The sequence below is a fragment of the Papio anubis genome, chromosome 11, assembly GCF_008728515.1.
Source record: "Papio anubis isolate 15944 chromosome 11, Panubis1.0, whole genome shotgun sequence".
Lineage (NCBI taxonomy): Eukaryota > Metazoa > Chordata > Mammalia > Primates > Cercopithecidae > Papio > Papio anubis.
This window is the reverse complement of record NC_044986.1, coordinates 85,795,965-85,816,818: the sequence shown is the minus strand read 5'-3', so window position 1 is coordinate 85,816,818 and position 20,854 is coordinate 85,795,965. Positions and strand designations below refer to the sequence as shown.

Sequence of the window (20,854 nt, the reverse complement as noted above, 5' to 3'; positions counted from 1 at the left end):
TCCTGTCATTTTATGCAAACAAAAATTTAAAACCTAATTTCAGTCTTACTGTAAAGAGTGTTCTGTGACTGGCTTTTCTGATATTACTAAATAGTGTGCACATTTTCCCTTGTTAAATATGCTTCCAAAACATAATGTTAATGGTGGAATAATGTTCCATCATGCAGATGGACCGCAATTTAGCTTCCTACTTATTGTTACTGGACATTTAAAGCTGCTGTAAATCTTTGTCAATAAATCTCCATGAATATCCCTGACCTTAGCATAAAGTCCTGGAAATAAGATTGCTGGGTCCAAAGATCTACCCAATTTAAAGATGGACACAATTTCAAGAAGTGAATTGACCTCTAAGATAGTTTATAAATTTATATTCCCACCAGCACTGAAAACGCCTTTTCCCCATAGATTGGTCTACATAAGAGTATTGGTTAATTTTATGTGTTGACTTGACTAGGCTGAACGATGCCCAGATAGCAGATAAAACATTATTTCTGGGTGTGTTGGTTCTATTTCTCTGGGATCCCAGACTAATACAATCATATATACTTTTTGAGGATGATGATGATAACAATGAATGCCTGCAACAGTGCCTGGCACACAATTGCTCCTCAATAATACTTGATGAATGCATAAAATGTTCTTTGTCAAGTGTCATTAGCACGTGTTGCTGTGGATGACTTTGAAGTAGGCATGACTTGGTGGATGTAGTCACCCTCTCTGGGATGCCTCACTTCTCTTTCCCTTGACCTATTCCAATCATACATATTTTTTGGGGTCCCACATCCATCTTTCCTCTTCCATCAATGCCTTCTTTGGGCATGCCAGCCCATGGAGTGCTCTCCGACTGGCAGCATCTTGTAGCTTCTGTTTTTAGCACTGTAGACACAACATTATGTGGTCATGCCACTGTTTTTCAGGCTGCTGCGGCACAAAGATGATGTCAAAAATATTATACATAAAAGAGTTGGCCAGGCACAGTGGCTCATGCCTGTAATCCCAGCACTTTGGGAGGCTGAGGTGGGTGGAGCACTAAGTCAAGAGTTCAAGACCAGCCTGGCCAACATGGTGAAACCCCATCTCTACAAAAATATAAAAATTAGCCAGGTGCAGTGGAATGTGCCTCTAATCCCAGCTACTGGGGAGGCTGAGAAGAAAGAATCGCTTAAACCCAGGAGGCGGAGGTTGCAGTGAGCTGAGATCGTGCCATTGTACTCCAGCCTGGGTGACAGAGCGAGATTCCATCTCACAAAAAAAAAAAAAAAAAAAAAAAAAAAAAAAAGGTCAAACAACACAAAAACTAAAATGTGCAAATATCTTTCTCCCACCCACAACCTAATATCCCCAGTTCCACTCCCATCCCCAGAGATAATCATTGTCAATAATTTGGTTTAAATCTTTCAAATCTCTCTCCTATTGACACTCATACACACACACACAAACACACACACATGCAAACACACATGTATTTTAACAATAGTCCATGTATTGCTTTTTAAGTTGTTATGATATTACATGTATTCTTTTGTAACTGGTATTGTATAGTGAGACAATACCAAACTGCACCCAATCATTCCCACAGTGATAGACACTTAGGAATCTTCCAGTGTTTCACCAACATAAACAGTGCTTCAGTGAAATCCTTGTACATCTTTCCAAGTATATCTGTTAGTTAGATTCCTGGAAAGGGAATTGCTGGGCCTAAGGCTAAGCATATTTAACATTTTTGTAGACGATGCCAAAATGCTATTGCTGAAAAGACTTTACAAATTTATACTCTGACCATCACTGCATGATAATGTCTATTTCCCTGAAGCCTCTTTAACAATCAATATTATTAATCTTTTCCATTATTTATCACAATAATGGGAAAAACATTTCATTGTTTTAATTTAGATTATTATATTCAATACAATACAGTGCAATTTAATTTCTGTTTTTGTATCCAATTATTAGTGAGGTTGAGCATCTCTTCACATGGTTATTCATAGTTCATTTATTTATTCTGTGAATTGCCTGGCCATAACCTTAATAATTGGGTTGCTGTCTTTTTATATATGTGTATGTGTGTGTGTGTAGATCTGATCATTAATTTTTCAGCTGTAACATATGGTGCAAAATTTTCTTCCTGTTTGTTACTTTTCTTTCCACTTTGTTTACATTTTCTTTTACCATATAGATATTTCACATTTCTGGGTATTTATGTAGTCAAATTTGATACTTTTTCCTTTGTGGCATTGTTTTCTAGTGGAATTTTTTATTGAAGTGTAATCTACATTTCAATACATTATACATGGTACTTTGGTTCTGTATCGAATCTTGGAAAGGATTCCCTGCCCCAAGCTTATAAAAGTGTTTTCCATATTTTTCTTTAATATTTTTAGATGATTAAAAGAAAGGTTTACTCCTTTATCTCTTTGGAATCTGTTTTTTTATATAAGATACATAGTAGCTAATTTATTTTTTCTTTACAAAAGGCTAAAATGTTATCCCTACACTGTCTGTTGAAGAAGTATTTTTCTAGCTTGAAATGTCACATTTTTCATAAGCTAAATCCCTATATTTAAATGAAAACTTTGTACACTTCACCTATATAGCACTATTCTAATTATTATAGAATAGGGCAAATATCCTCGTTATTTTTTAAATTGTCTTAGCTATTCTTATATATTTCGTTTTTCTTTAAGATGATCTGGAAGATCAACTTACCCAGTTTTGTAAAAATTATGTTGGGGTTTGATTGGGATTTCATTGGCTTCTGAAGTTACTTTGTTATGGGCATATTCATCTTAGACATCTTTATGATTTTAAATGTTCCTATCCAGGAACTTGTTGTATTCCTTCCTGTAGTCAGGTTTTTTTTTTTTTTTTTTAAGTCTTTCAATACAATTTTTTTTCACATGACTCTTGAACATTTTTATTATGTTTACTTCTAGGTATTTTATAATTGTAATTAGGATATACCATCTCCTGCTATGCGGACACATATATGTGAAGCTTTTAAATTGGTATTGCTGGTATATAGAAAGTTTGACTTTTGTTGAGTTATATTTGGCGACATAATGAGTTAACTTACTATTTCAGATGTGGTGTTTCTCAGTTGCATTTCAATGGTATCTGTGAACTGGTATCTCATTATTTTTCTAACCATATTGCATTGGCCAGTACTACCTGTACCCTTTTTGTATGACACTACTGTGAGTTTTAACCTACCATTTGGGTTTTTATCTTGACCACATCTTTCCATCTAGCCCATATAGCTACTCTTAGAGACTGTCAGTTGCCTTATTAAAAGCCAGCTTTGAGGCAACCATGGCTTTTTCATGATCCTTACAGGTTAACCTATCACAAAAACAATTGGGATTGCCCTAATAATATCTCTTAGGCTCCTTTCCCTTTCCCTTCTTTTCCTTTTCCTTTTCCTTCCTTCCTTTTTCTTTTTCTTTTTGATGGAGTCTGCCTCTGTCTCCCAGACTGGAGTGCAGTGGCACGATCTTGGCTCACTGCAACCTCCTCCTCCTGGGTTCAAGCGATTCTCCTGTCTCAGCCTCCCGAGTAGCTGTGATTATAGGCACCAGCCATCACACCCAGCTAATTTTTGTATTTTTAGTAGAAACGGGGTTTCGCCATGTTGGCCAGGCTGGTCTCGAACTCCTGACCCCAGATCATCCGCCTGCCTTGGCCTCCCAAAGTGTTGGGATTACAGGCATGAGTCACCACGCCTGGCCTTCTTTTTTAATTTCTTAAAACCCTCATTTAAAAATCCATCCCAGAAACCTGTCAGAGACAGATGAAAAGTCCACTAACCTATAGCTTTTAGAACTTATTTGTCTCTCTCTCTCTCTCTTTTTTTTTTTTTAGCAAAACACTTGCATGCCTCTAGCCATGTGACTCCTTTTCTATTTTCCAGGTTTCTTGCTTTTCCTTAACTGGAGTTTTTTTTCTAACCTGTGAATGGTCATCACTTAAGAAAGGTGAGGGGGTTCTTCTCTGAGGAGGGAAGGGATGGGAATGTGGTGAGGGAGCCCACTGGCTACAGAAGGTCATTACTGGGAACACTCACCTATGGGGATGTTGAATAGAGTAAACCTGTGGATATTACTGGGGTGCTACAGCCATACTGTCATGAACACTGATTAAAATCTCTCAGTTTGGGGGTTGAAATTGTTTATCCATATTACAGTGGAGTCAAGTCTGTGATCACAACACCAGTCCATATCACTTGGACTGTGAGTTACTTCTTTGAGTGGGAAAGAAAGGGGTGTAGGCACAGAAGTGCTGGGGGATTGCCTACAACCTGGAGCCTGTGGCATTCATGCTGCACCCCTAAAATGGTTGCCCCTTATGAAGTCAGCCCGTGAGTCGCGTGCTTGCAAAATGCTTTATGAATATCATGCAAAATAAAAATCAGAAGGAAAAAAACCAAGATCAATCCAAATAAGCAGCCGACCCTAATATCTGCAGTGGTCTCTGCTTTACTTTGCTGTATGTTTCATTTTACGCAAAATCTAGGTATGTCCTCGAGTATTCATGCATGGTGATAAAAAAAAAATAGGTACAAATTGTTTGAAAAAATATACACGAATAAATGAACTCCTGGAGGGACTTCTGAAAGTGTTTGGCTAAGACGTACATACTGTATTAATTTTGAGCAGGGCATAAGCTGCTTTTATGTTTTGTTGTGCAAATTGTTAAAATATGGTAGAGAATTGGGGATTTTGAAGCATTGGGAAGTATTAAATTGGGGTTTATCTGCAAACCAGGTATGTGGAAGATCTGAGGGTGGTGCTCCCGGGTGCACCAAGGGTTGTTGGTGCCGTCATGGGGCACAAAATGATACAACAGAAATGAAGAATGAAAGGGACAGAATCTCCGGAGAACAGTGGAGCCATGCCTGGCTTTTTCACAGAATCTCATGCCAGATGAACTTGTTGATGTCGTTTTTATTACCCAACGGTAAAAGAAAAGGCAAAGAAAAAGATGCAGTTTCTTCAATTGCCTGTGCCATGTGACAATTTCACTGGGTGAGAAATCCAGCTTAGAGAGAAAATGGATTCGAAAGTCCTAAGTGACACATGGCATCGGAAACCCCTGAAAAGGTTTCTAGTGGAAATCATGAGGGTCAATGTTAGGTTTGATTTCCTTTGATTGTTTTATCAATGACATTGAAAAAGAAGCCCACATCACCCTAATGAACTTTATAGAAAATGCAAAATTGGGAAATGTTCTCAACGTCAGCGAGAAATAACACATAATAAAAATGATTCCAGAGCGGTAAGAAATATAGGCAGGAAATAACAAAATGAAATTCAATTTGAAAAATGGCACAGCAATACATGTGGGGAAAACAAATCGCAAGCATTGCTGGATAGGCACAGGCTGGGGGGCAGGGTGGCGGTGGGGCTGCAGGGAGGCTCTCTCTGTGAAAGGATTCGGAGTAGTAACAGCAGCAAATCAGCCGTGCATTTGCAACATGAGACTGCATCTCAACAGCTGGTGTTGTTTCCATCCACGTACAAATCGACCTGGAGCCCCTGAGAAGGAGGCAATTGTGTCGTAGGTACTACACTCGTGAGACCCTACACAGTCAGCTTTGGGAAGCTCATTTCCAGACAGACAGATTTAAGCTAGAGAAGAGAAGCAAATGTGATGAAGAAGTGAGCAACCCCCTTCAGAGACAGGATCCATTCTTATCGAGGAAGCTTTGCTCGGCTTAGTGAAGAAATACCATCAGAAAATAGTATTGATGATGTCCAGCAGCGCTAGGTGGATTCATTTATCCCTTCACTCAGTGTGCGTGTTATCAAACACCTACTGCGTGCCAGGCTGTTGGAATAATGGAGACCCAGAAACACATGGGTGGATCCATCTATAGGGGTGGCAGACACACAAACACATGGGGTTGTGCAGTGTGAGTGCAGGGGACAGGGCACTGTGGGAACACACTGGAGGGTCCCTGAAGAGCTGCGGGAGAGGGCAATGTTGGAGATGACCTTGGTGGTTTATGTGGCGGCGGCAAGGACATCCAGGGGGACAGGCACTGCAACTCGTGCCAGGGCTTTGGGGACTCTGCATTAGGCCTGGAAGCTTACAAAGCATTCCAAGCCTCTTGAATGTTGGCTCCCTGGTGCATGAATCTGGGGGGAATCAGATTAGAGGAGAAGGAGGAAGTGGGGTCTTTTGTGGTTGCATGAGCTTGAAATGATGGAGGACTAACTCTGGCAGTAGAAATGGGGAGACATTGAGAGGTCAGATGTGAAGTCTTTACTGACTAACTGGATGTGAATGATGGAGCGAGCTTTGGGATGACACCGAGGGGTCTAACTCAGTAAATATGTGTAGCAGCCTTCACTCATTCATCACGAGCAGGCCAGATGCAGGTGTAGCTTCACTGCAGGTGAGATGTGATGAAGTGGAGTGCATAATAATGCCCTGCCCAGTCCCAAGGCTGGTGAGGAAGAACAAGGCCTGAGGGCTGTGTGCCCAGCACTGTGGGGGCATGTAAGGCTGAAGGAGGTGGCACAAGGAAAATGGGATGAGAATTGAGGGAGCATGAGCAGGGGGTTGGGGTGATTTCAACAGGAAGGTGCACTGCTCAGCCATGTCTCCCTCTCTCCAAGGTGTGGCTTATTTACATTGAGAGTGTCCAGGGCATACTGAATTGGAACTTGTTTCATACCTGGCAGGCATCATAGCCTAGTGTTGGGATTCCCAAATGCTCTTGTTTCTCTATGCCCTTAGGCCAGAGAACAAAACAAAAACAAGAACCCACGCAAACAAACAAAGACCAGTTAACAGTTTTGCTGAAGTAGTTGAGTCACAATTTTAGGTAAGTATTGAGATGCAGACAGCTTGTTCTTGTCCTCTTTAGGGTAAACTCCAAGGACGCTTTTGAAATGAAGTGATGATTTCATATTTTAGGGGGCCAAAATGTCTCATATAAGTGAAAAATAATATATAGCTGGTTATGGTAAATATCTTTTCAAATAATGATACTTCCTGAAGAAAAGCACTTTGCTTTGCCCTGTATTGCACAGGCTGTGTCTGCCCATGTCCGCCCTGCATGCTCAGTGCTACCGGGCCATGTGCTGAGTCTCAGGCCTGCCCTTGATAACTTCAGCTGCTGTCTTCCTGTTTCTGGCAGGTCTAGGGCCTGATTGCCCTTCTACTCACCCTTGACCCTTTGCCCCCAAGTCTAAGACGTTGCAGTTTGTTTTCTGTCCTTTTTTTTTTTTTAACCTTCCTTTACTCCCCAAGCTTTGGGAGTCTCTCGACCTTTGTGTCTCCTCCATTGTGCTTGACATCCCATCACCTCTAGATGTTTCTCCCTTGGGGACAGATCTGGCTTGGTCCCTCTGGAAGCACAGATTCTGTAGACTTGCTTAGCAGGAGGAGGCCCCCGGTGGGCCTGGGGCAGGGCGAACCCTTAAGCTTGCTTCCTTCTTCAGGTGCTGCCTGGAGAGATTCCAAGATGAACCATAAGTGTCCAAGGGGCTCCTGGTGAAAGATGGGCCCCAGCTGTAGCCCCGAGTGCCACGTGTCCTAAGGTTCCTGTGGAAAGCATTGAGACAGGTTTGCAGGGCCATAGCCTGAGTACACTTCATGGACCTTCACCCCAGGGAGTGTGTGCTGCTGTTGTTCACAGGAGTGATGTAGTCATTCGTTTGAGGTTCCTGCTCTTAGAGAGGCCACAGCTTTGATCCCTAAGACCTCAAAAAACATGATCTTTAGCCGGGCGCTGTGGCTCATGCCTGTAATCCCAGCACTTTAGGAGGCTGAGGCAGGTGGATCATGAGGTCAGGAGTTCAAGACCAGTCTGGCTAACACGATGAAACCCTGTCTCTACTAAAAATATAAATATTAGCCGGGCATGGTGGCAGGTGCCTGTAATCCCAGCTACTCAGGAGGCTGAGGCAGGAGAATCACTTGGACCTGGGAGGCGGAGGTTGCAGTGAGCTGAGATCGTGCCATTGCACTCCAGCCTGGGCAACAAGAGCAAAACTCCGTCTCAACACACATACACACACACACACACACACACACACACACGGTCTTCAATGGCTTTTCAACCCAATCCTACAACCCAAAGATTCAGAAGCAGTCTAACATTCTGAGCCAAAATAAATCTTCCTGCTTTTAGATCGAGTGGTCTTTATCAGCAGTGAAAATGCTAATAATAGAAGCAGTTTGCAAGGGATATCTCCTGAAGTTTAATTGTAATTCACTCTAAACCCAAATAGTGTATTTTAACAAGCCAAATTGTTATTTCACTTAAGATTATGTAAGTAAGGTTTAAATATGGAGAGTGGACAAAGCAAATGGAAAAAACTCTGTCACCCTAAAAGTATCTGGGGGCAAAGATGAAATTATATTATGATTTCTCATCTGACTGTTTAACCCCAAAATGTGAGAGGAAATTTAATGATTAGATCTGAAGTTACTACCACAGGGAACTGATACTTCAAGTTTTAGTGGAAGAAATTAACGAAATAATTCCTTTTTCTCTGGAGACACGGAACAGATAATTAGGAATGAGATTTACTAAACATTTAGGGCTTCTGCTTAATTAAGCAAGCACACATCATGGTGTTTAAAGTGTCAACAGGTCCAGACACTCAAAGGGATCAAATTGACAACTAGAGTGTAATTTAAACACCACTTTAAACAATTCTTCATCATACCTACCCTCATTCCAACTGCCATGGTCTTGGAAGAGTCTAGATTAAACATTTAATCTCACAAACATGCAGGAAGCCCCAGTTTATGAGCCTGTCATCACTGTGCCTTGCCCAAAGAGAGGTACAGATGGAGATGTTTGATGCCTGCCCTCCTGGGGTCCCAGACTCAAAATGTAGGGGAGAAGCCATGGTATAGATATGGGTATAGATTTAATAAACATTATGGAGGTAGCAAGCAGGAAGAGTGTGAAAGGGCCAGATGAGGGGGTGAGGCTAACATAGGAGTAAGGGAGATGAGGACACATTGCTGGGCCATAGGAGAAGGTCACATGGAGGATGTGGGACTTCGCTTGGGGCACAGGAGAGCTTCAGCAGACAGCCATGGCTGTGCTGTTTCAGTAGAGAGGACAGCCTGCTCAAAAGTGTTGCAAGAGGCCAGAGAGGCATGCAAAAGTAACTCAATGAACTTAGATATATGTTTGCAGTTGGTGGGGGACAGGGGTTGGCAGCAACAAGAGGAATGGTTGGAAGGATGGACCCGGTCAGGGAACTTGGTACCAGGGACCCTGCCAGAGTCTTCTGAAGTGCACCCTCACATGTTACGTGGTGCATGTACACAGAAGGGGCCCAATGATGGCTTTTTAGATGGAGGAGTGAATGAGTGATCCAAACTCTGGTACCAATGAAAATGGCAACTAGGAATGGGAAGTAGTAGCAAGTGCATATATAGCCATATCCTGGACTTGTGTGTGTAGAGGACCAGTGACCAAGCTCTAGGTTTCAGTATTTCCTAGCTTCTCACTGGGGACATAAAGATGGCCTTTGTGCTCTGTAGCTCCTTCACTTTCAGGATGTGGACTTCTTTTCCAACTGCCTTCCCATGGGAAGTCTATTTCATTTTTTTTGTTTGCCCTTTTGCTTGGTTTGCTGGAATTTGTCTTGGACTGAATGCGTTAGGAAAGGGCGGCATCCACTAGACAAAGCTGGAGCTTCATTGTTTCTCATCAGCTGCTGCCTGTAGGTCACTCAGAGGTCCTACTGGCATATATGGCTCTATTCGAGCCCCAGGGGAGACTGCCTTTGACCTAAATCTTGGAGAGGTAAGGGAGAAAGGAAGCAATAGGCCAGCGCCTGAGAGCAGGAACAGAGAAGGTCTCTGTGTCTCTCTGGGGCTGCAGTTGCACGCCCCCTGCCCCCCCACCCCCGAGAATGTTGCTCCAGTTATAAACAGTAAGGACACAGCTACATTCTAAGAGCTGTTTCCTTGGGAACCATCCCATCCATCGTTGAATAAGAAGGGAGTATGAACTGAATACACTGCATTTGAATTTGGGACAAAAGTGTTGGCTCATCTTTGTTTTACTTAAGAATCTTTTCTTCTGCATACTTCACATCACCATCCTCTTCCAGCCCCTTTACATTTTCCTGTCCTATCAACCTGTGTAAAATGCTGCCTGAGGGAACTGGGGTGGGGTGGTGCTTGCTCTCTCCTGGTGCAAATTAGCAAGGCCTACTTGCCAGGGATCAGGCTCCTAAACTTCTGCCACTTCCTTTCAACTTGAGGGAACTTAATAATCATCTTCTGTTTAAGAAGAATCACCTTCTGGTTAGGAATCATCTTCAGACTTTCTGCTTCCATCCTGTAGGAAACTAAACTCCCAGAGCCCATAAAATAAATCATGACAGACACAAAGCCTGCAGCTCCAAGGCCAGAACTTTATGGAGAAGTTAGCCTCTGCAGCCAGGTGTGCTGGTGCAGCCCCACTGCTTCTGAGGCTCCAGGGAAAGGACTGTTGCTGGACAGCGTAGGACCCCCTGACCCTGGCCCCTCTCCTAGCCTTCCGGAAAGTAACGATGTCATAGTCCTGGTAAGGTGGCCTTACCCCACTACATAACATTCTTTTCATTCATTCATTGAGAGTAACTATGACTTGAACTATGGGCCAAGGAGGATTCTAGAAAGTGAAGAAAACAGACACAGATAATGAACAAGGTAGAATAAGGCATGCTCTGGTGAACAGTGATGGATTTTAAAGCCACACATTCCATAGAGGAAGGGTATGAAACAGATCACCACTGGAGGAAAGCTTCAATTCAAATTGTCTCCAGTTTCCAAGACAGGCAGGTGACACCTTGGGAAGACACATCCATCCTTACACATGTTCTGTTCTTTTCAAAATCATTGTTTCTTGAAAGCTCTGTTCTGCACATCATTTTCCACATTGAGACATGCTATTTAAAGGTGCTTTTTCAGGGTTCTTTTGAAACGGGAAAAGTTCCCTTATCCCCTAGCAGTGCATGAGATGGGGTGTAGCTGGCTTCTTGGGCGCCCCACTGCTCAAACTCTTAGGGGAGCATACAGATGGGCAGGAGCTGTGGGGCTCCGACCCCACTGGCAGGGTCCGGGGGTGAATGTTTATAGCTCCTGAAGCCCCAGTAGGCATGTGTTATGGTGCGCTCTCTTACTTTGCCGACTATAGGTGGCTTGTAGCTCAATTAGACCCTCCACTTTGTGTCAAGGACAGTGTACTGGAAGAATCAGATCACATGTGAGCTTGGAGAATAAGTGCAGTTTTATTGAGTGCAAGTAGCTCCCAGCTGATGGGGAGGTAGAAGGGAGACGGTTTTCCCCCGGAGTTGGGCTGCTCTGTGACCCCAGCTCTCTTCTGACTGCCTCGGCCAAACTCTGCCTGGTGCCTCGTCCCACTGGTTGATGACCTGCCGGCATGCGATGCCTGTCTGTGTGCTCTTCTGCCGATATGCTCTGCTTCATGTGCTCTGGACTACCAAGCTGCTTGCGTCTTCTTCCGGTGATGTGCTCCTCTCGATGTCTGACCGCATCTGTCTCTGCCTTGCTAGGGTCTCAGGTTTTATAGGCCCAGCATTGGCGCGCGGCAGGCCAGAGTGGTCTTGGGAAATGTAACATTTGGGCAGGAAATGCCTGTCCGCACCTAGGTCCGTAGGGGTGCAGCCCTAGCCAGGGACCACGCCCTCCTCTACCCAGCATGCTCGTTCCCCCTTTCCATGTTATTCAAAGGAACCACACTCTTCCCTTCCCAGCACTCCGGTATCACTTAGTAGATAACACTTCTGTGGCAGGGTCACTCCTTATCCTTATTACTCTTGTTTTCCCTGGATTAAATAGAAGAGGCATTGGTTTAGTTTAGAGTTCTAGACCCTCTCCTGGATTGGACAGGACACTGAGGCCCAGGGCCTGGTTTCTCAGAGCAGGAATCTCCTCTCCCACATCTCCTTGTACTCACTTCCCATCTTTCTTCTAGGAGTGCACATGACAGAGACTCTCCAAGTAGGGTCCTCTGGCCTGGAGCCTCAGAATTTCCTGAGAGGTGAACTCCCTCGTCAGGCAGAGTCCCAAACCCTCCCAGAAACTCAGGGGCAATGCCTGGGAGTCTTCATTTTAACAAGAGCCCAGTTGATTCTTCTGCTCAGTAAAGTTTAAAACTATGGCTTTAGGGCACTAATGAAGGCAGCACCTGCTAAGATCAAGATCTGTAGAGTCAGGGAGAAGGCTTCAGCTAGCCTGGCCAGTGTGGGCACGGAAAGGGAAGGCACGTCTCCTGAGCCCAGCTGCCTGCCTTCCCTGTACCCTGGCTCCTGCTCCCTGCTGCCTCCTTCTTCCCCTTGGCCCGCCAGGGCCCCACCACTTTCCTCTCAATCGAATCCTGCATTCTGGAATGCTTTCCGTCTCAGAAATGTGCACCTGGCTTTGGATATAGCCTAGAGTTGCAATTTAAGCTTTGTTAATTGTAAGATTCTTTGTTAAAGGAATTAGAGGCACCAGTGGGAGAGAATTTCAGGAGAAATGGAGCCTTCCCAGGACCTCTTGGAATTTTTGGCCATTGCTTTCGTGGGTGAGTGAGGTCAGTCTAGACAAAGCATGTCAGCATCCTCAGTGAATGGGGGACCCCAAAAGAACCAGAGGCCCCTTGGCACCCAGAGGGCATTGTCACACGGTCTTGGTGTGAACTCACCTGTGAAACATGCCCTCCCCAGGGAAGTTGGCAGGGCGTTCTTTCCACGCCAGGAATTAGGGCTCTCGGTTTTCACACCTCTCTGAGTGATGGTTTCCCCCCAGGTCCCATCAAAGGGGACTTGACTGAGGCTCTTTCTTTCCAGTCTGCTTCCTCTAGACATGTGACTGATAGAATTGGTTTGTCTCAGTACCTCTGGGCTACATTCTTCCAGACTGTTTGATCCTGTGGCCACTATCTTCAACAGAGGGGCAGTGACATGATGGATTTCACAACTTGTCCCTTATTAGATTTCATCCTATTCTGCGCTCCTGGGGAGGCCCTCGAGTGGCCCGTAGCTCTGTCATCTGGGCCACTGCCTCCCCGGAAACTCTCATGGGCTCTGCCCATTGGGTGCTAGGGTCCCAAGGCAATGACAAAGCAGTCAGTAGGTCAGCTGACAATTTAGCTTCTGAGCACGCATCACACCTCCCTCCACTGTGAGACCTGAACCATCAGACAGACATAAAAACCCACTTTAGCTCCAATACAGCTGGACTGAGATAGGTGGCTTGGCACTGAGGGGTTCCTTCTGCTTCCCTGGACAGTTTTCCTGCCCGTTCCCCTCTCCCTACCCCCTACCCCAGCATGGGGACTAGAGGCCTGCACACTGTGGTCCTTGCACTGCCCCCGTCATGGTCTTCCTGGACACAGGACGGATGGGAGAGGAGTGTGCGCAGGAGTGGTCATAGGCAGGGTTCTGTGAAAGGCAGGGCTGGTGTCACTCCTAGCAACTGGGGTGATGCTACTGTCCCAAGGGGCCCCACATCATTTGCCCCCATGCCAGCTATTTGCTGGGAGACCAGTCTCAGAGCACAGGGTAGGACAGATGCTACTTGGAAGAAGTTCTTTACCATGTTTCTCTCAGCCAGAGAGGAACTGTGGTCAAAAGCTCCTGGATCAGGAGCTTTTCCTTTCCCACCGGGGGTGAGGGAGGTGGTGAATGCAGACGAGAGGGCAGAGAGAGGCAACATCATTCCAGTCCTGCTCCTTCCCAGGAAGGGATGGAAGTTCCATTTCTCTTCCCCATCATGAAAACCTGAGCACAGAACAGCAGAGTCCACCATCAGGACCCTGTAGGACCACTGGCTCATTCACCAGCTGACTGTCATGTGCTTGCTTTCCTCTTTGGGGGATTAGGCTGGGCACTCCTTTAACCACAAGCAACTGTCAGGAGGGCAGGACCTCCATTCCTCTGAGCTGGTATGTAGGAAGAGTCAGCAAATTGGTACAAGAGGCTGTTGTCATTTTCTTTCCAATTGTCTGGGAGTCCAGCTGGATCCCAAGGTGAGCCCAGTACGGCAGAATGGGATAGATTGATTGACTCTTGCTTAAGGCTCCAGCCTTCTGATTGCTGAACTTGTTGGAAACTGTTACAAAAATGCTGTTCCATCAAGAGATTTGCATTTTTACTTCCACAAGTCTTTGAGCAACATTAGTAATCTATGGTTGGAACATTTGCCACTTGTTCCTTAGTCTTGCAAATTTTTTTCTCAAAGCATTCCATCCTCTTCAAGCCCGTCTACCCTATTGGGCCCTCTTCCACTCTGCACTTGAAGGTTGACCAAGGTGAATTTATATTAGCTGCTCACAGCTGTGCTGAGGAGGGCAGCATGTTTGTGGAGTCAGGAGACCTGCTGATTGTCCACTGCACAGCCCTTGCTGTTGGCCTGGCTGCATCCCACAGCTTTGTTTCCTTATAGTCTGTGGACTCAGATCCCTGGCTTGACAATGTATCAAATTCACTTTGAGATAGCATAGGATTAGCAGCTGCAACAAGATACTTATGGGAGAACCTTGGGAAAATTCCCGAAGCTCTGGCAGGGTCTGTGTAAAAATTTTTCTTTCTTGTAGGAACAAGTAAGATTAGGACTGCTGCTGCTAATCATCAGATGCCAAAGTTGCTGCACGGTCCTGTGAAAATATCTGCACTGCCAGAGAATGAGGAGCATCCAGTGATTCCCTGCATAGGGTTAGTTTAGAATCCCAGTTTGTTAGCTGTTTCAACGCATGTGTCCATAAATAGATTAGGGAGAGCTTGTTGCTTTCTATCCTAAATAAGGGAAAGGGAACTGTAATTGGATTAAATCAAGGACCCACAATTTCTGACCCTGAAAGGTGCATAATAAATGACCTGAAGGCACCTGTTGGTTAGAATGGCAGCAGCTTATTCAAGCTGTAGAGATTTACACACAAGAACAGGGAACACTTTCTTGTTGGCCACTTGGACAATTGAAGAGTCACCCCCTGAGGCAAAGGACTGACAACAAAGGACCGTTCTGAGGTTGGGGGGAGGGGTGGAGGTTAGAGCAGTGAATAAAACAGGTGAAAGTCCCTGTACTTAGACAGCTAGTGTCCTTGTGGATATGGGCTCACTAGGTCTCAGGCACTGTTCTCAGCACTTCACACACATGAACCCCTTTATCCCCTGCATCTACTCTGACATGGGCATTTCTCATCATCCCCATTTTACAAATGGGTAAAATAAGGCACAGGAAAATTAAGTGACTTACCCAAGGACATACAACTAGCAACTGGCAACTGAGTCTTTCAACCCTGTGAGCATGTGTGTGCCAAATTTTAAAAGGCATACATTTCACCCAGGGGATCTGGGCTTAAAAACAGATTCTGATTCAGTAGATCCGGCATGGGGCCTGCCATTCTGCATTTCTGAGGAACTCCCAGGTGACACTGACATTGCTGGCCCGTGGACGACGTGTGTGATGGTAAGGGTCCAGGCCATGATGGGCATCCTTGGTCTCCTGGAAACCAAGCTCCTTGGAGATATATGTGTATTGTTCATCTCCATATTGTCTTCATCAGGACCTTCTTATCCTTATCTAGGCTTGATTAGCTTAAGCCATGGAAACCCAGCCAAGCTTTTTCAGGAGAGAAGCGGGCACAGTCTAAGGATGCAGAGCTCATGGAATGCAAGGAGAGTAAACACAACACGCCAGGCCTTGTGGGGCCTAGAGTTCCATTGAGCCTTTGGTCTCTCATCTTTCTTCTGCTGTGCGGGTTCTAGCCTCTGCTCCATTCTGCTCACCTGTTTTCCAACATAACCACCCACAAAATCCACTGGCTCTTTCAATCTCAGGGCTCACAATAACCACATGCACTCTGTTTCTTATTTTAAGTGCTCGAAGGGGGAATCTGGCAGTCAGTAGATTACAGGGGCTATGGGTATTGAGCAGGTCAGGGAGGTTGGGCATGATGGACAAATTGTCTGATATATCTTAGATCACATGCAAGGTCAGATATTCACTAAGAGCTCCTTCTTGGAGATCTAGGTTGCTTTCTTTGGGAGGAAGTCAGAAAGAAATAGATAATTCATATATTTTACCAAGTACCTATCAGCTACCCGGCAATGTGCCCAGTGATAAGGATACAGAGGTAGAAGATATAGCCACCACTTTTTAAGTAATTTAAGTTCTGATGGCAAAGGAGTTCTATGATCAAGGCAAACTCTCAGCAGAGCAAAGCCCTCCTTCTGAGAACAATTAGGGAAGCTGAAAATAAAATCTATCAGCACTTCTGCTTTCTGATTCACATATCTGCATTTAATAAATATATTTGTATTATATAATTACATAGTTATATATGTGCATATATATCCAGCTATCTTAATTGTTCTCTGAAGGACTAGATAGGTAATTAGATTACAGAGAAAAACAGCAAAGTGAGCCCAGTTGCTGGAGATGTTTAACTCTGAGAAACTCACTCTTACTTAAGCAGTGCTAGTTGAAAGAAGCTATGGAGAAACTGACAACCAGGATGTTTAGGAGGTGAGTGAGTTTTTGGCAATTCTTAACTCTAAGAAACTCACTCATACTTAAGCAGCGCTAGTTGACAGAAGCTATGCAGAAAGTGACAACCAGAATGTTTAGGAGGTGAGCTAGTTTTTGGCAATTCTAACAGTGAGATCAAAATTGGGAGGTTGTGGTAAATACCCCAGGATTTTTACTGGGGAACGCTGAAGGACCGAATGAACCCTGAGTAAGGGCAAACCAGAAATAGACCAGACTCTATAAAAACTGAAAGCCTCTCAACAGTTCAAACCCTGATTAGATTAAAGTGACCATTCCCCCTACTCTAACTTCCTATCAGGGAACCAAAATTTTATCTAGAGCCTCCATGATTTTCTATATACAATGTCTGGCATTCAGTTAGAAAAAAGTTATTAGGCATTCCAACAGACAAGACCCAAAGCAAAAACAGATAATAGAAAGGACTCTATGGGAAGTGCAAATATGAAAGTTTTTCAGGCATAAACATTAAAATAATATGATTGATATGGTTACAGAATTAGATGAAAAGCTAGAGAAATTCATTAGAGAACTGAGATATCTAAAAAGAATTAAACAAATGATATAGAACTGAATAAAAATAATAAATGCAATTAAGAACTTAATAGAAGGGTTGTACAGAAGGTTAAACACAGATGAAGAGAAAATTCTTGATTTGGAAGTTGTATCAATAGCAAATGTCCAGTGCAAGGCCCAGAGAGATAAAAGGAAGGAAAATTCAGAGTTGAAATCATGACAATAATAATACAAAAGTTTGTGGGAGAGGCAGTAAATTGAATTTAAGTTCTAGGCCATCTTTGCCATATTTCTTGCCTCTTGTATTGATTCTATCTCCATTCAATTCTGGTCCTAGATTCTCTGTCTAGAGCTCTTCATTGTGGTAACCCCTGAGCACATGCAGCTGTGTAAATTAATTAAACTTAAATAAAAGTAAAAATTCAGTTATATGTGGTAAGACTGGCTACGTTTCAAGTATCCAGTAGCCACATGTGTCCAGTGGCTGCTGTATTGGACAGTGCACGTATAGAATGTTTCAATAACTTCACAAGGTTCTATTGAACAATAATCTTATTCCCTGATATTTTACATCATAGTTAAAGATCATTCTAGATCTTTAACTATGATGATGTTACCCCTGTGCATGGAACCTTTCCATGGGTCCAGACTCCTTTAATGCGATGTTCAAAGTTTCACACAGTGTAACTCAATTCTGTTTCCCTGCCTGTTGAAAGCAGGCAACGTGAATTCAGTGATCTACCATTACCTGAAAGAAGACAAAATGTTCTCACAATCAGATGCCTGTGGCTCTGTGGGACTGTCTTGCATGGAGAATGGTGCTCAGAGCACTAACTTTGAGTCATCCGATGACTTCAGGCTTCTCTATCCAGGAATACTGGGACAAGTACGCTACATTTTAGAAAGACTCCCACTAAAATGGTAAAATAAATCATGTATTAATTCTTGGGTTTCCCATTGGGAACTTCTTATTCTTCAAGTCTATGGGGCAAGTGGGGCTTTTACTGAACTGCATCCTGAGCTTGCCATTTACTGGCTTTTAAACATGGACAACTTACTTCACCTCTCCTGTGCCCCGGGTTTCCCAGCTGTTAGATAAAGTCCTTGCACCCGTCCCTAACATGTGAGTTTTGACAACTAAATGTGGTTTTGCAAATGTAGAAATTGCTTTATAAATGTAAGTGCCATGTGTACATGTGGCATTATTTTTTCATACTGTGCTGTTTCTTTTTTGTCTTTCAGTCATTTCCCTCAAAGCTTCTGAAGAGTCATCCTTTGAGAAAACGAAAGAGACTTGGGCATTTTTTGAAGGTAAAGCTTGTGTATTTCTTTATGATAAGATACAGCCTCACTTTTAGATAATAGGAAGGAAATAGAATATCAAGAAAGGATCCTAACTTCTTAGTTTTTAAGTTGTTTTCTTGGTCTAAACTTACTCAAAGTAAGATGGAAATCCCTGACAGTATCAGCCCACAGTTTTGAAAGAGTGGAAGTTAAAGCACCAGTCCACATAATTTTTGTTTGTTTTGTTTTGTTTTGCTCCAAAATTCCTACTCCCAGGTGGTATTAGGGAGGAATCTTCAAGTGATATAAAAATGATAAGTACCTCTACTGTGACTGCATTTTATTTCAGGTTGCTTAAGGAATTTGGGGTTCTAGAGACAGTTTGCAATCCTTAACCAAGTAATTTTCAACCCATGCTAGAATCACTCATGGAATGTTAAGAACATGAATGCCTGGACCACATCTCTAGAGATTCTGATTTACTTTGAAGTTGTTAAAAGCACCAGATGATTGCAGCATGCAGCCAGGCTGAGAACCATGGCCTTGGAACAGTAGTTCCCAAAGTGTGATTGCAGACCAGCAGCATATGCATCACCTGGGAGCTTGTTCCAAATGCACATGGCTGTGCCCTGCCCCAACTTACAGAATCAGAAGCTCTAGGGATGGTGCCTAAGAAATCCGGGGTTTAACAAGACATCCAGGCAATTCTGATGCACATTCAGGTTTGGGCCTTAGGGCAGGGGTTGTCAACAGTGGGTGACTTTTGCTACTCCAGGGGACAGTTGCCAATGTCTGACTATATCTTTGGTTGCCACAGCTGTTGGCGGTGCTCCTGGCATCAGTGATAGGGGCCAAGGATGAAGCCAATCCTACAACACACAAGATAGTCTCCATGACAAAGAATTTTGCCTCCAAATATCCAGAGTGCTGAGTTTGGAAAACCCTGTCTTGGAGTAAGGAAAGTTCAGAGAAATTATTGTCATAAAGTGGGTGAGGATTATGATCATAAGAAATGGAAGAATACACTTTGTGAGTTCTCCGGCAGAGCCTTGGATCAGTGAAAGGCTGATTAATGTTCAAAGGTGGTCAGGAACTTTGTAAAGATTATGTCTGGTGATGGCACAGCATTTATTGATGAGGAATGATCTAGCCAAAAGGCTCTAAGGAGATGCACATGTCTCGGGGCCTCACCGTCACCTTTTGTTAACCCACTGTATGGTCTGACAGAAGGAGGGCCAGCCTTAGGGGAAAGGTACTTGCTTTCAAGCCCACCCCTTCCAATACCTAGTTATAAAGCAGTAGACTGAAACACATTCTGTCTTAGGAAAATGTAACTTTTATTGTGAACATCGTTTGGAAACCATAAGGTGTCACCCACATAGGCCTCTAGGATTAGTTGTTTAGTTTTGTAGTCATAAATATTTTGTTTATGAGATTGCACTCATGAGAATCCAACAATGATTCTTTGTATTTCCTGATGTTTCTCTGCATTTTTGTAGTTGCCTTTTTCTTTATTTGATGACTGTCTCCTAGTAAAATAATCCCCATTTCCCCCACTCAGCCTCTCATTAAGAGAATGCCTACTCATTGACAAAAAGATGAAAATGACTTTACTTCTCATAGAGTGAAGCAGTAGTAAGGGCAAGATTTACCTTTCTCATTACTATTTAGTAAAATTGAGGCAACCCCATTGATGTTTTGCCCCATGTCTCTGGATCTGCTCTGTGACCAGGCACTGTGATGGGTTGGGGTATGGAGAGGGCCTGGCTGTGGCAAGGGTAGATCACTAGGGATGTGACAGCTGGACCCTATATATCATCAGATGCATCAGAATCTCCCAGGGAGACTTCGGGCTCCAGCCTCTGAGGTTCTGGTTATAACATTAGGAAGGGATCAGAGAACTTTTAGGGCCACAGGTGATTCCTATGCAAGTGGTCTGAGGACCATACTTTGAAAATACTATGGTGCAAAAACAAGACCATATATTTGGAAAGATTGTGGCGTTTAGACCCAACATACCCCACAGCATAATCAGCATTTCTAAAACCCTTTGTGCAATTAACAATATCTCATAATTCATGTGCAGCTATATAATATCAGGGTTACTCCCGACCTAACTCTCTACATGAAATCTGTAGCCCAGTATGTGCTCTCTTCTCAACAGAATCAGGCCTCACCAAAAGCAGAACTGGCATTCTCACTACGTGTAGCGCCTGCCTCAGAGCAGCTGTTTACAGAGCAATCTTTTCCTATGATTTCGGCAGCAGCAGCATCTCCATGCTTTGCTTTTTAAAACCCAGCTGTAGCTTTGGCAAGGTTAGAGGCACAGTTGAAACTCCCTGGCGCATGATCCCAGGCCTTTTGCCCTTTTGTTCCTGGACGGGAGAGCTACAGTAGGGGTTGTGGATGGATATCCATCCTCCTGGGGCTTAGTTCGTCCTGGCTGTGAGCCCACTGCACAAAAGAGGCATTGATTGTCAGGCCTCTTTGTGAGATTCTGGAATGAGTTAAAATCCTTTGGGGCTATCACTCAGGTGTTTCA

At 43.8% G+C, this 20,854-nt stretch overlaps 1 protein-coding gene across 2 annotated transcripts in view; it reads left to right on the top strand.

Annotated features, from left to right (window-relative positions):
* The window catches only part of VSTM4 (V-set and transmembrane domain containing 4), a 112,528-nt gene that overhangs the window by 12,027 nt on the left and 79,647 nt on the right, over nt 1-20,854 (top strand). For both annotated transcript variants that reach the window (XM_017962795.2, XM_017962796.2), the window contains exon 3: nt 18,271-18,339. In XM_017962795.2, the coding sequence (XP_017818284.1) occupies nt 18,271-18,339 (69 nt within the window). The remainder of the gene's footprint in view (nt 1-18,270; nt 18,340-20,854) is intronic.